At 50.3% G+C, this 14,018-nt stretch overlaps 1 protein-coding gene across 4 annotated transcripts; it reads right to left on the reverse strand.

Moving 5' to 3' along the window:
* Positions 1-639: 639 nt before the first annotated feature.
* On the reverse strand, positions 640-13,063 carry hcfc1a (host cell factor C1a). Of its 4 annotated transcripts, none has more exons than XM_079242236.1 (28): positions 12,924-13,063; positions 11,231-11,431; positions 10,621-10,769; positions 9,933-10,093; positions 9,653-9,861; positions 9,458-9,542; positions 9,282-9,388; positions 9,029-9,208; positions 8,703-8,945; positions 8,467-8,615; positions 8,208-8,390; positions 7,911-8,132; positions 7,510-7,614; positions 7,197-7,413; positions 6,969-7,105; positions 6,745-6,892; positions 6,429-6,649; positions 5,165-6,227; positions 4,964-5,100; positions 4,728-4,862; positions 4,441-4,648; positions 4,055-4,330; positions 3,869-3,975; positions 3,653-3,787; positions 3,393-3,578; positions 2,988-3,285; positions 2,828-2,891; positions 640-2,753 (listed from the first exon to the last, which is right to left on the reverse strand). In XM_079242236.1, the coding sequence occupies exons 2-28, from the start codon at positions 11,424-11,426 to the stop codon at positions 2,714-2,716; spliced, it is 5,361 nt and encodes a 1,786-aa protein (XP_079098362.1). In that variant the 5' UTR covers positions 11,427-11,431; positions 12,924-13,063; the 3' UTR covers positions 640-2,713. The 4 variants fall into 4 exon arrangements, with proteins under 4 accessions (XP_079098362.1, XP_079098361.1, XP_079098360.1 ...); XM_079242235.1 differs by having other exon boundaries at positions 7,510-7,617; XM_079242234.1 differs by having other exon boundaries at positions 8,467-8,945.
* Between the last annotated feature and the right edge of the window lie 955 nt (positions 13,064-14,018).

The raw sequence follows: 14,018 nt of genomic DNA on the forward strand, positions 1-14,018 counted from the left end.
TATACGAGTAATAGTAATATATACTCAGATTGTTTATATCCAGTATGACAGCAGATTGCTCCGTCCAGCTTCCATGTTTTAATTCAACATACTGTCGCTGGAAGCGTCCTGGAGTTGCGCCCTTGCCGCCATCACCCACCAGGGGGCACAGTCCCCTGGGAACCCACGCTGCCCCCTCCTTCGGGCTCCCCAGTATTCCACAATACCATTTCAGCCCCAGCCAAGTCGCTATTGTCCTGATAAGAGATTTTTCTGTCCCCGCATGACTTTCCTGCCACGGGTAAAAAGGTTCAGAGGCAAGTACGACATGGTTTCCGTATCGCTGCGTCTCCAAGCTGCAGGATGTCGGGCTTCAGGATGCAGACCTGGGCACATCTGGACATTTCTGAGAGCAGCTGGAGGCCGTTTGTGTTGAAAAGAAGAGACAAAATGTCTGTTTAACATGTTTATTTTTTCTTTTGATGATAAAAGATACATTACTCCCTACAGTACAAAAAACACACATTGGAAAATACAGGACATTTCCAGATAACCTGCAAACAGCCGAGAAGTTGGGAACAACCTGCCAGTGCTGAGAAGAGCACTGGTCCCAGTGAGGGAGGAAAGTCCAGACCTCGGCACTGCTGATGATGACCTATCTAACAAGGGTGCAAAAATAGTGACCCAGCAAAGGTACTGTGGAGGGAAAGGACACAACTGTATACCACATGGAGAGAGGAACAAACTCATTGTTTTTTTTCTTTTTCTTTTTGAGAGAACCTTCAGCTTATGGTCTAACTTAAGGCATCACTACTAAAATACACTGCTTTGCATGCATGTCTAGTTTTGTTCAACAGACACACCGACGCGCACAAAAATGATGAATGCATATGGAGAGAAAGAAATCGGGAGAAATCACAAACGGATGCCAAGGCGCGAGCCGAGAAAAGACGGCAAGCGGAAACTGGGCTCCTTCAGCCATCGGCGCCACAGAGACACTGGTGTCCGGCCAGAAACCGTCTCCCCGTACGACGTTTGGACTGGAACGAACCTAGCGGTGATTCAGACCCTACAGTGAAGCAAATCAGAACAATCAGGGAGACTATATATATTTATATATATATATATATATATATCTGTTTCTTTTATAAGTAAAGACACAAAAGGCAATCAAGAGATGACCAACATGTAAAAACAGTTTGTTACAGGTAATTATAGAAAAGGCCAAGATGATTGTTTTTTTAGTCTTGCTCTGGAAGGAACTGATTTACAAGCGAGTCTACTCCGTCTGTAAGCTTTCTGCCCAAAGTCTTCTCCATTCAAAGCCAAACGCCTTCCCAAGTCACAGCGTGCACACCTGCAGTCTGAAATACGGAGCCGTTGAAGGGAAAATTAAAATTTATTCAATGGATTCACATACAGCAATAGGGAGGGAAAAAGGTCTACTCATATCATTTGCCACTCTAAAAGGAAATAAGAAAGGTGAGACCACATTCATGAGCGAAACACGCAGCGGACACATCGGGATGCCGGCAGGAACAGAGATCCGACGTTTCTTCGCGTCCCGGGAAGATTCCACGTTTGGCAAACAAAGCAACACAAGAACTGAGTCGTAAACAACATAAAAACACTCTCCCTGGTTCCCTTCAGTCCGAGCACCTCTGCAGCTCCATGTGGAACTACTACAAAGTCTTCCGCTGCCTCCCTTAACCTGAACGTACAACCAACTGAATGAAGATTTCTTTTAAAAATATAGCGGCATCCTCAACACAGCCCCATCGCCTTCCCATCAACACAAACTGGGATGAACAACAGTTAAAAAAGGACTTTCTTTTAAAAAATGCAACAACGTACACATACACACAGGAGGAAGGAGAAAAAAAGCTTAAAAAATACAAAAATAAACTACACAAGAGATCTGCGTCATTGCTTGCTAATTTTTTGGGATGGTTTAACAATATTTTATATTTTTTTTATTTTTTCAGATGTGTGCTGCAAGTCTCTGTCCTAGCAAAGTCCGTCATCCGTTCCCTACAAGTCTCTTCCTCCGTCGTTCTCTGGTGTCCACGCCGGCCATCAGTCCTGGTCTCGGGGCCGACCGCGCTGCCGGGAGACGGGAGTCCCGTACGATGGCTGTTCACACTCGGTTCTCCATTAAGCAAATTTCTTCTGACCAAAAAGTTGGGTGGAAAAAAAACAAGAAAAAAAACCCCAAAACAAAAAGATGCCCTCATTTGTTGAGGACAAGTGCTTCATTTGTTTCCATCCCGATCTAAACTACCGCCTTGTTCCAACACTGTACAACGTCTCATGTAGTCTCTCTCTACGTCCCCCAGACGTCACAAAACACAGAATTAAAAAAACATCTCGCTCAGGCTGGCTCCCAGGTGGTGAAAGATGGAAATGCTTCTCTTTAATGTTCAACTACGTGAAACAAGCCAGAAACAGGTGCTAAAAGGATGAAAGGGGGGTGTGGTTGGAAAAGATAATGTGCTTCTAGGTTTGTCTAAAATATGTTAGGAGCAACAGAACGAGGAAGGACGAGGGTTTTATCTACAAACGTCTCAGATTCTTTCATCTCCGCTTCATTCGGTTGTTCTGCCGCCGTTCTGGATCCGAGACGGGGAGGGGCGGTGACATTAGGATGAGGAAGAGGAAGGTCAGTCTTTCTGATAAAAGGACAAGTGGAGGAGAAAAACAAAGACAAAAGGCTGGGAGGGGTCTCTGGGCAACCTCATTGGTCCGTCCTGGCTTTCTTCGGACCGCTAGTCTTCCTGCAGGAGGACAGGAAGCCAGAATGAGTGACGGCGTGTCAGTCGGCGCGAGCGGCTGAAGCAGGAACACTTACGCATCAGGAGAGGTGCCTGGTCTCTTGGGGGCAGGTTTTGCAGAAGCACCATCTTTGCCAGATTCTGCACATGATTAAAAAAAAAAAGACAGAATGTGTTTATTTATCCGCCAGCAAGCAGCTGAGCGGCAAAATGTCCTTTCTGTAGCGAGGAGCCCACCCTGCAGCCATCGGACTTGCGTGGCGGGACCGTAGCCCTTCTCGTTGCGGGCGGCAATGCGGAAGATGATTGCTGGCTTTGTGGTGTAGTCGATGTGGGCGTTGGAGAGGCTGGACGACTGCACCAAGCAGGAGGGGTTGGGTCCACAATACACCCGCATGAAGGCGAGCTGGGCCGGGGTGGAGGCCTTGGCCTCGGCCGTCTGGTTGCTCTGGATGGCCAGGTACACCGAGTACTCGATGATCTTCCCTGATGTCACGGAGGGTGGCTCCCAGGTCAGGTGGGCGCCATCTGGGCTCTGGGAGGGCAGAGAGGGTTGGGGTTAACCCGGACACGTCTCCCGTTTTACAGACCTTTTCTGTCCAATGTGCAGCAGAACATGGAAAAGCTTCCAGGATTGGTTACCTTGCTGATTTTAATCGCACAAGGCGCCCCGGGGAAGCCTGGCAGGCAGGTCTTAAACGCAGAAATCTCGGAGAAAGCGCCGCGTCCACAAGCGTTGATCCCAGCAACACGGAACTTGTACGCCGTGCCGGGCTGGAGCTCCATCTTCTTCATCTGGCTGTAGTCCGGCATGACGCCGGAGTCATCCTGCCAAACAGACGGCAGGTTAAAGACGCTCGGACGGCGGCTAACGCGCCAACGGCCACCCTGTGGATGCTTACGTCTCCTTGAGAATCATCTGCTGGCACGTAGAAATGGGTGACCACCATATTAGTCACTTTTACAATCCCAACGTCGAACCACTGGTTCTCCTTCTTCACCACAGGTTTAACTGGAGTCGGCTGGGGGGCTTGCTTCTGCAAGCATGAAGAACGCCACAGATCAACACCGGAGAGGGGTTTGTTCCGCTCCAAGCGAGCCAAGCAGCTCCACCTTACCTCTCCCTCAATGCCATTGGCGACCTCTGCAAGCGCGGCCGCGGCCTGCAGCTTGGCCGGACTCGCCACCGATACGGATGGAGCGAACGTACTTGATGGTGCAAGAGCTGAGTCAGCAAAAACACACAGGTGAGTTCCGGGAGCAAAGCTTTCCAAACAAAGCGGAAAAGGAAGAGAAAGACTTACTTTCAGCTGTGGTTCGTGGTAGGAGCGACGCCACGGCACTGGTCACCGAGGCCGCCATCTCATTGTGTCCATTGCTTTCCACAGACGGGTCGTTGAGACTGTCCGCCGGGGCGAGACCCTCAGTGGGCAGGTTTGTGTCGACAGAGGCCTGCTGGACGGCAGCTTGAGCCTCCTGCAGCTGCTGCTGCTGCTGGACCAGCGCTGCCAGCTCCTGCTGGGTCAGCATGATGGGGATGTTGGTGGTCTGCTGGCCGTCTCCAGCAGAATCTCCTTCATCTGCAAATAAAAGACGACGTTTCAGACGTGAGACGATTGCAGCGCTATCCTGCCATTTCACCCAAGTGTCTTCCTCCTGCAAACAGATCCAGAATCAGGGATAAACTCACTCATCACAGCCTGCTGAGCGGCCTGGAGGACGGCCTGGATGGCCAGAGCCTGGGCTTCTTCTGTAGCTGCTGCCTGAGCGGCGGCCTCCGCAGCCGCCGTGACGGCCAGCTCCTCGTCGGACAGCCCCGTCACCATCAGCGCGGCTCCCTGGCCCTCAGACATCAGCTCTGAAGGGAGGTTCAGGGCGGCTGCAGCTTCTGCGTCTCCCTGGAGAAACACAGCGGCTCGGTTCAGAAAACCCAGCATGACCAGGACGGTTCCTCAGCGCAGGACAGACGTTCTTCACCTCGGCTTGTGTGTCCATAGCTGCGGCTCCTTCCTCGCTCGGCACCGCTTCTGCTGACGCAGCCTCATCCGTCTGCATGGCTTCCTCTGTGGAGCTGCTGGCGGTGCCCCCCCCCTCTGTGATGGAGGAAATCGACTGAAGGGAAACCACAGCAGATCCATATCAGAAAAAACGGGCTTAGCGTGTCGAAGCATCTCATGCAGCCTTAAACGGCAACATCTGCGACGAGTTCTTACCGGTACGGAGGGTCCAGGGGCGGGGGTGGACTGGGTGACGGTCGTGATGGCCCTGCCTTGGGTGGCGGCGGCGGCGGCTGATGCCGTGGTGGGGGCCGCCTCTGTGCCTTCTGCTCCTTCTTCTGTCTGCTGGGCGGCTAAAAGACAAAAGGCGGCGTGTCAGGCGGCGTGTCAGGCAAGTAAAAAACTAATTAGGCTCACCTTCTCCCGTCTCCATGCTGCAGGTCGCAGTGGTGGCGGTGTTGGTGGTCCCAGTCTCGTGGGTCTCGCAGGGCGGGTTGGAGCAGACCCGCTGGACAAGGCCTGCTGCCACGCCGGTCTGCTCGCCCCCCATGCTGGACGTGGCGGTGGACGGAGTGTTGGTGGTCCCCGTCTCGTGGGTTTCGCAGGGTGTGTTGGAGCAGGAGCTCTGCACGGTTCCCGTCTGCTCTGCGCCCATGTTGGAGGAAGCCTGGGTGGACGTGTTGGTGGTCCCAGTCACGTGGGTCTCACAGGGCGGGTTGGAGCACACCTGCTGGACTCCTCCCATTTTGGGGGGTGCTGATGTAGCAGTGTTTGTTGTCCCCGTTTCGTGGGTCTCGCAGGGCGGGTTGGAGCACACCTGGCCTCCAATGGTAGCAGACGAGGTGGTGGCGGTGTTGGTGGTTCCTGTTTCGTGGGTCTCGCAGGGCGGGTTGGAGCACACCTGGCCTCCAATGGTAGCAGACGAGGTGGTGGCGGTGTTGGTGGTTCCCGTTTCGTGGGTCTCGCAGGGCGGGTTGGAGCACACCTGGCCTCCAATGGTAGCAGACGAGGTGGTGGCGGTGTTGGTGGTTCCCGTTTCGTGGGTCTCGCAGGGCGGGTTGGAGCACACCTGGCCTCCAATGGTAGCAGACGAGGTGGTGGCGGTGTTGGTGGTTCCCGTTTCGTGGGTCTCGCAGGGCGGGTTGGAGCACACCTGGCCTCCAATGGTAGCAGACGAAGTGGTGGCGGTGTTGGTGGTTCCTGTTTCGTGGGTCTCGCAGGGCGGGTTGGAGCACACCTGGCCTCCAATGGTAGCAGACGAGGTGGTGGCGGTGTTGGTGGTTCCCGTTTCGTGGGTCTCGCAGGGCGGGTTGGAGCAGACCAGAGTTACAGTCCCAGAACCGTCTCCAGCTGCTCCAGCCTCGGTGGAGCTGGGCTGTTCGGAGGTCGGCGAGGCCAGGATGGATACGGGGAGATCCTGCACCGGTTGAGCCTCGACACCACTGGGAGTCGTGATCAGAGTCACCTGGGTCGGCTGGTTCTGAAGAAAGTCAGAGCATTTTGAAGATCTTCAGATGGTGCAGTGAGGCACAAGAGTAAGAGGATTTAAATGTTTCTGCCTACAGCGTGGTTACAAGCATAAGAAGCGCCGCGTTGCCTACGCAGCCGTTTTTCAGCGCTCACCTGACGGTTCCAGCTGAAAAGGCCTGAGAGGGCGGCGTAAGCCGTGGTGAGGCCTTACCTGCATGGTGATGGCCGAGGAGGGCAGTGCAGAAGTAGAAGTCAGGCTAGTTTGGGAAGCCGACACAGTGATGGCAGTGGGACTGATGACCTGACTGGACAGGGTGGCGATGGTTCCCAGGGTGGTGATGGGGGTCACCAGAGAGGCGTTGGCATTGTCCCCAGCGGCTCCCGCCAAGCTGGTGGTAACTGTGCCAGAAACCGTGCCCAGGGTGGTGACACCTGGAAGAGGAGATTAAAATGGAGAAAATTCCATCAAGTTTAAAAAACACAGTTAGTCTCCTATCAAAACCAGTCATAGGACCAGTTCTTCTTACCAGTAGTCCCCTTGACAACCAGAGTGGTGACAGTAGGTTTAACTGCAGACACCGTCACTGGAGTAACAAGACGAACACCACCCACCGTGCTCATGGGCACAGTGCGCAAAATAGTGCCCGGTTGTCCAGGAGCTCCCTTCAGAACCACCTGGAAACACAAACATTATCTCTTCAAAGCTGCAGAGGAAAGACTGAACAAATCTGATTGGCTGTTAAGTTGCTACCTGCGTCAGTCCCTGCTGGCCGGCTGCGGTGGCGAGTTTGGGCACCGCAGTGATAATCTTCCCAGGTGTTCCAGTGGTCATCACCTTTGTTGTAAGGATTGTTATCGGTGTTTTCATGCCTGCGCTGCTCGTCACGCCTGCAGAGAAAACAACACTTTGATTAACCGACCCAACGCCACGGAGATCATTGTCAACGTTTCTCACATCTGTCATTGGGCGAGTCCCCACCTGTAGCTCCAGGTTGGGTCATGATGGCCGACATGGGGATGGTCTTAATGATGGTGGTGCCCTGCTTGGTGGTGGTGGGCGACACGCCACTGATGTTGAGGATTGTCGGCTTGTTTCCTGTGCCTCCTGCCTGGGAAGTTGTGATGATCGTTGTTGGTTTTCCATCTGCAGAAGTCACCAGCTTGAGAATAGTGCCAGCGGGGAGGGGGCCCTTTGTCTGGGAAGAGAGGCGCACGCTACGTAAGCCGTCTGAGGAACGCCACGCGGGACCAGTCTCAGGAGTTTTCAGCTACCACTCATGCAGATATCTGACCTGTATGATCTGTGTGAGAGGGTTAGTGGAAGCCTGGCCTGTGACGGCAGATGTCTGCACTGGCTTGGTTTGCACCACAGACATCATCTTGCCAAGGTTGGAGATCTGCTGACATAAGAGAGAGACTCAAGTTCATGCGTCACCAGTAAGCATCAGCCAGCACAGGAAGGTCAGTGGGATGGCTGGACTCGTGGCTCTAAGAGGCAAAGCTGCCCTAACTGACGGACATCTCCAACGGTCACGTCGGCCTCATAAGATCACTCCTCTAACTGCATGATCGTGTGGTGTGGCGCCACAGAACAAGATGAAGCTCCATGACTTACAGCATTCTTGTGTCGCCAACAAACGCTGTTTTTCTGTCCAGCTTTCAGTAACGCTGAGCCACGTCATGATTTTCTTACCAGAGTGCCGCTGCCGCCCATGGTGAGGGGACTCTTGACCAGTGTGATGGTCTTGGTGACTCCTCCCACCACGGTGGTGACCACCTGGGCCTGCTGAGCCACCGTAACTGCGCCAGACTTGTGCACGGTGATGATGGGTCTGGTGGTGGTGGGCGAGGACGCCGTTGCAGTGCCCACCTGGGCAGCGGCCGTCTTCAGCATGCGGGTGGCCGGGTTGCTGACCTGCAAGCACATAAGGATCTTAATAAGCATCAGAACGCGTGCTGCTGGACGCCAGGAGGTTTGGTGGGACATTACCATGACTGGAGAAGCCACTTTGACCGTCGTTGTGCCAGGAGAAACAGCAACTGTTTTGAGAATGGTGGCGCCTGCAGGAACATTGAGAACGGTGCCTGCAGAGGAGGGCGGGATCTTCTGCGTCGCTGCGGCTGCAGCAGCTAAAGCCGCCATGCCGCTCATCTGAGGGCTGCTTCCAATCGGCTACGCAGAGAGACAGACACGATTGGACCGGTGCACATCGTGAACACAGGTAAATGTTTAGTGGAAGGCCTCCTACCGATCCCTGCGTGGTCTGAGCCGGCACGACCATTCGAACGCCTGCAGGAAGTGATGTCACCGTGACAGGGGACTTCCCTGGCTGGCTGGGGCGAACGGTGACAACAGATGTGCCGGTGGCCGACTGCTGAGCTGCAACCTTTAGAACAGCTGCAAAACAAAGGAGGCCAAAACTTAAACGGTGCGTTTTTCTGCAGCTTGGTGGTGTCGCAGCAGAGGGAAGCACCTGGGACATACCTGTCTGTGGTAAGCTCTGTGGAGAAGGAGCTGCAGCAGCCGGCGCGGGGCTCTTTGGAGAGTTAACGGGCTGGGATGGAGTTGCACTCATCGCTGGTGATGCGGCAGCAGGCGTCGCAGGGATGTCATACTTCTGCAGCTGCAGCAGGTAGGTATCTGCGGTGGAAACAGCCCCCCAGCTCACCTCCAGGGAGTTGGTGTTGGCACGTACGAGCTGCACCCTGGCAGGAGCATGAGGGCGCTCTGCGGCAGGAAAAGCGACCACATTAGAGGAACAACGAGACATTTTGAGCTGATAAAGCTCAACGATCACTCATGTGACCAACCTGTCTCCAGGTACCACAGGTCTTTACAGCAGACCTGGTTGTTCCACGCTTTACGATAACCATCACGGCCACTCCAAACATAGAGCCTGGAATTGATGGCGACAGCGCAATGGCCGGCACGGGCCCTGGGGATGTTATCTTCAAGCGTATCCATCAGCACCGTTTCCCAGCACATGGTGTCTGCAGATATAGCACATAAAAGTTGAGTCCTGATCAGCCTGCTTTACTCACACCTCTTTATTCTGACACTAACCAAGGTTTAGGCAGGCCAGGGTGTTCGTGCATTTCCACTCCTTCTCGTGCGTGGCCACTTTTACATCATCCATGACCAAAGGAACCCATCCTCCAAAGACGTACATCCTGCACGACGAAAAACATGCCGTCAAACCCACGCTTCCACAAGAGGTTAAAAGGTGCAGGTGGACTCACTTGTTTGTGATTGTGGTCGCAGAGTGAAGACTTCGTGGAAGTGGCGCTGTGCCGCTTACTGATGGTTTATTCCATGTCAGGGTGTCTGGAGGCAGAGCATTAATCAATCTACTTACATTTTATACCAAATATTCACTTCCTAGATTATCTCTTATCGGGTTAAATATCAAGCGTAGCCATGCACAGACAACCTACCAATATCCAGTGTCCACAGATCTCCGAGACGACAACCGCTCATTCCTCCATAGATTATCAAGCGGGATTTCCTGCTGGTCTTTTCTGTGTACACCACAGCGGTGTGGCTCTCGCGCGGAGGAGGCAGGACGCCATATGTGATCGGAATATCCCATCCGACCACAGTGGAGCCGGGACGAAGCTCCAGGGTGTACAAGTCGTTCAGGTATCTGAGAAAAGACGCTTCAGTGTGTGTAGTAGAATGAAGTTGTGTGTCAGGCGACTAGCTCAGTATCTTTACCTGGGAATGTTGTTTTTTGGGTCTTCACTGTCATTGGCCAGCCCACCAAACAGGTAGCATTTGTTGCCAACCAATGAAAAGCTGTGGCCGAGACGGGGACAAGGAGGGGGGCCGTTCTTCGGATTCTTTGCTTTTAACTTTTTCCATTCCCACCTGCTGGCCTGTCACAGAAACCACAACTCAGAGGAAGGCATAGATAATCAATGTGTAACAGGAAGAAATGTTGTTACTTTGACAACATTTTTACAGAACTGAGGAATGTAATAAGTTTCTATGTAAGCTTGACTTTACTTCAATCATTCAGTCACCTATCTACAAACCACTGTCGTCCTTAAAATCAGGCCTTTAATGTTTCAGCTAGATTTGATTAAACGGGTTTGTTTGTGTGACTGCAGAAACGAAGAAGTTACACTAACACTTTTCTACATCCGACACAGGACTAAATGCAGCCACAAAAATATGCATGAAAAACAAGCAGGTAGCACTGATCTGGCAGTAAAATAGCTTTAATATGAACAGGAGCAAGCCTCATCCCATTTTAATGCATGCATAAGCTGCAGTAACTATTCGAATAAGCAAATACTTCTAAAATAATTGGCTTACAAATGGCCCCTTAGAAAGAATTCAGTCTGAAGCTTTCTGCAGCTTTAACTAAAGAAAAAACATAGAATTACTCCTCATTGATTACCTGCAGTTCATAAAGATCATTGCTGTACTTTCCATACTCCACCATTCCACCAAACACCAGTAGCCGTGTCCCATCACACACAAAGCCATATGCAGCACAACCTGGAGGAATATCACCACGAACTGCTGGGATAAACCACTGGTTTGTTGCTAGAAATGGATAAAAACAAACCCACCATTGTCAATTTTTCATTTAAATGTCTTTAGAGTAAACAGACATGTATTAATTAAAACAGCAACAGCTTAATAGGGATGATCCAGACACACACGGTTACAGAGGAGAATAAACATAACATCGCAGAGTTTGTTGTTGGTTTGTGAGCAGGAAACTGGGGCAGAGGATGAGCTGAAACCAACCAGCAGCAGCATCCATTTTATTTTAGCCCGCCTTTTTCCCCTGCAGTGACACGCCTTGTCCTGCAGGGGGCGCCACAAACACGTCTGGTTGGCCTGCTAAGGCCTGGCTCGCGATGCATGATCAGCTGGACGAATCAGCTACAGGAATCCCCGCAAAAACAGCTACAGGAATCCCCAAAATCATCTACAGCTTTTTTAAAACTTGCAATATTACAAACTCCCTTCAAAGAAAAAAGTTCTACAACCACACTTACCAGTGTTGTATACATGTAACTCATCAACAATCCCTTCGTTACCACCGCCAAAAACAACCATAAGTTCTTTTATAGCCACGGCTCTGTGTCCATGTCTGGGCCGGGGAACCGGACCGGACCATCCGAGGACCCGTTTCCATCGCGGCTGCAGAACCGACGCCGTACTCCCAGACACCGCGGAGCCAGGGGCAGACATGACTTCTACCGGGGAAACAAGAAAAGACCGTTATCATTTACAATATTATAGTTTATGGTGCAAAATGTATAAAGGAAACGCCACAAAACTGAGCGCGCACACAGTCCTCAATCATTAGACCTGTTTACGGTCAACCAGCTAAAGGCTAACCGGCTAGCAGTTAGCCTTTAAGGCTAACCGGCAAGCAGTTAGCCTTTAAGGCTAACCGGCAAGCAGTTAGCCTTTAAGGCTAACCGGCAAGCAGTTAGCCTTTAAGGCTAACCGGCAAGCAGTTAGCCTTTAAGGCTAACCGGCAAGCAGTTAGCCTTTAAGGCTCACCAACTAATGGCTAACTAGCTAGCGTTTACGCTTTAAGGCTAGCCAGCTAGCTAGCGATTGGCCATTTAACCAGCTAGCGGTTAGCCTTTACGACTAGCCTGCTAGCCATTAGCCTTAAAGCTAGCCAGCTAGCGGTTAGCATTTAAAGATAGCCAGCTAGCGGTTAGCATTTAAAGATAGCCAGCTAGCGATTAGCATTTAAGGCTAGCTAGCTAGCCGTTAGCCTTTAAGGCTAACCAGCTAGCCGTTAGCCTTAGAAAACAACAAAGATGCATTCAGTCCCAGCCTTAACGCTTAACTCCTCTGGAGACACTCTCTGGTTTCACCGCTGAACGTCGAACGGGCCGCGAACATTTTCCTAGAAAGTCTTCGTTATTTTTTCATCATCAGAGTTTTTTTTAAAAAGTTGTTTGAAAGCATTGAATTGAAACCCTGGAAGCCGCCATCTTGCAACAACTGACCCGCTAAAGCTAGCGTTAGCCTGAAAAATGGCGGAAGCGAATTAAGTAGCTAAATATACATGAAATCAGCCGCAGCAAGAAGGAAACGCAGTACCAATGAAAAACTAAACTCACTGAGAGACGATCCCACAAGCTGAGCAACTCTGCGGCAGCAAAGATTTTATGAAAATAACTTAATAGTTAGCAAAGCTATTTTCATGCCTCTCTGGGAGTCGCCATATTGTAGCTAGCAGGATTAGCATTCCCTGCTGCCATTTTAACGTAGTTATTTATATTTTAAACATACACAAAGCTTACGTAAACAGCTTCTATATTGTGGGGAAAAAAGACCCTTAACTGAAATGGAACAGATACTGAAACACCCATGAAAAGATTTGGCAGATTTTAGCCGAGATGCTAACGGCTAGCTCCGGCTAGCCGCGTTAGCTTCGCGCTAGCATCTGTCAAAACCCTAACCCTAATTTCACAATTAAATTTCACGTAACCTCACGTAATCTTGATACGCAGGATGTAGCTGAGACAGGTATATTTGCAGCAGAAGTGTAAAAGTACAGCTAGATGCAGGAAAACAACAAAAACTTGGCGTTATTTGGTTTCATGCCGTCTCTGGAAGCAGCCATCTTGTCGACTGTCGGCCTGCCTCAACATGGCCGCGCGCTTTGCTGCAACAAAACATAACAAACCGATAAAAGCACACATCCCAAACAATTACACTCACTTGATAAGATGCAGTTGATGCAAAAAACGGGTATGTGCTCCGATCTTGTGGCAATAATCCAAATTCATTCGCTATTAGGAGAAGAGTTTCCTCTCATGCCTGCCTGGAAGCTGCCATCTTCTGGACCAGCGGAGGAAAATGGAGGCAGCGTCGCCCAAAGTAAACATGGCGGCGCATTCCCGCTCCATCATCATCCCACACCGCAGCGCACATACAGATATCATATTTACACATGTAACCCTGTAAACTGTGTCCTGTGCTGCTGACCACTTTAATTAACAATCTAAATATTGACGACATATACATGCAATTTGTTTGAACAAACTTATGCCATACCGGTGGGGTTATTGTCCCTTACTAAAGATGGCGCCAGCCGTATTGGAACCTATTTTATATTATTTTTTGGCACTGCGGTGAATTTATTCATTTTAAAACTTATGTAATTATGTCCATACATGGTACTCGGTCAACAAAAATGTTTGCACATTAAATAACAGATTAAGCACTGCAGATCTTATTGCTAACACGCCCACATAGACTAAACCGTCAAGTGCGCCCTCAACTGACACAAAAACTGCATCACTACATAAATATAACCAGATTAAATAAATATCAAGCCCTCCACTTTTTAATTCACAGTAGTTTTTATACATGTTGTTAAGCGTTTAGAACATGGACTATCATTGCGACACATGTGTCACATACCGTATCTGATTATTTTATTTTAGAATTTAAAGTTGCTGTTGAAAACCTTTATATAGGAGTTTTATTCTAAGCTAGAAATCACTTTTCTCGTTTATTCGCTCATTTAGTCATTTAGATATAAATATGTGGATGGAAATAAAGCATATATTAATGCCTTTTTTTGTTATTTTATAGCAAAAAATATTCAACAATATGCTTTCCTTAATGGTAAAATTTAGATCAGACTCGGGACTGAATCAGAAAATATTTAACCCAAAAGGTAGAATTACATCATTGCCTTTGTTTGGTTTGGAACATTACTGTCGTCTCACAACATGCAATGTGAAATCCTAATAGTCCCAGTGGCAGGCACTTTTAAATCCTCAGAGATAGCAGAGAGTTGGAGAAGTG

Source organism: Telmatherina bonti (assembly GCF_933228915.1).
Source record: "Telmatherina bonti genome assembly, chromosome: 6".
NCBI classification, from domain to species: Eukaryota; Metazoa; Chordata; class Actinopteri; order Atheriniformes; family Telmatherinidae; genus Telmatherina; species Telmatherina bonti.

Coding starts and splice junctions, on each gene's coding strand:
- hcfc1a (XM_079242233.1), bottom strand. CDS start 11,426: ATGTCTGCCCCTGGCTCCGCGGTGTCTGGGAGTACGGCGTCGGTTCTG. Junction 9,543..9,652: donor TCTGTGGACACTGGATATTG/GTAGGTTGTCTG, acceptor CTCTGCCTCCAG/ACACCCTGACATGGAATAAA. Junction 6,650..6,744: donor GGTTGTCAAGGGGACTACTG/GTAAGAAGAACT, acceptor CTCCTCTTCCAG/GTGTCACCACCCTGGGCACG.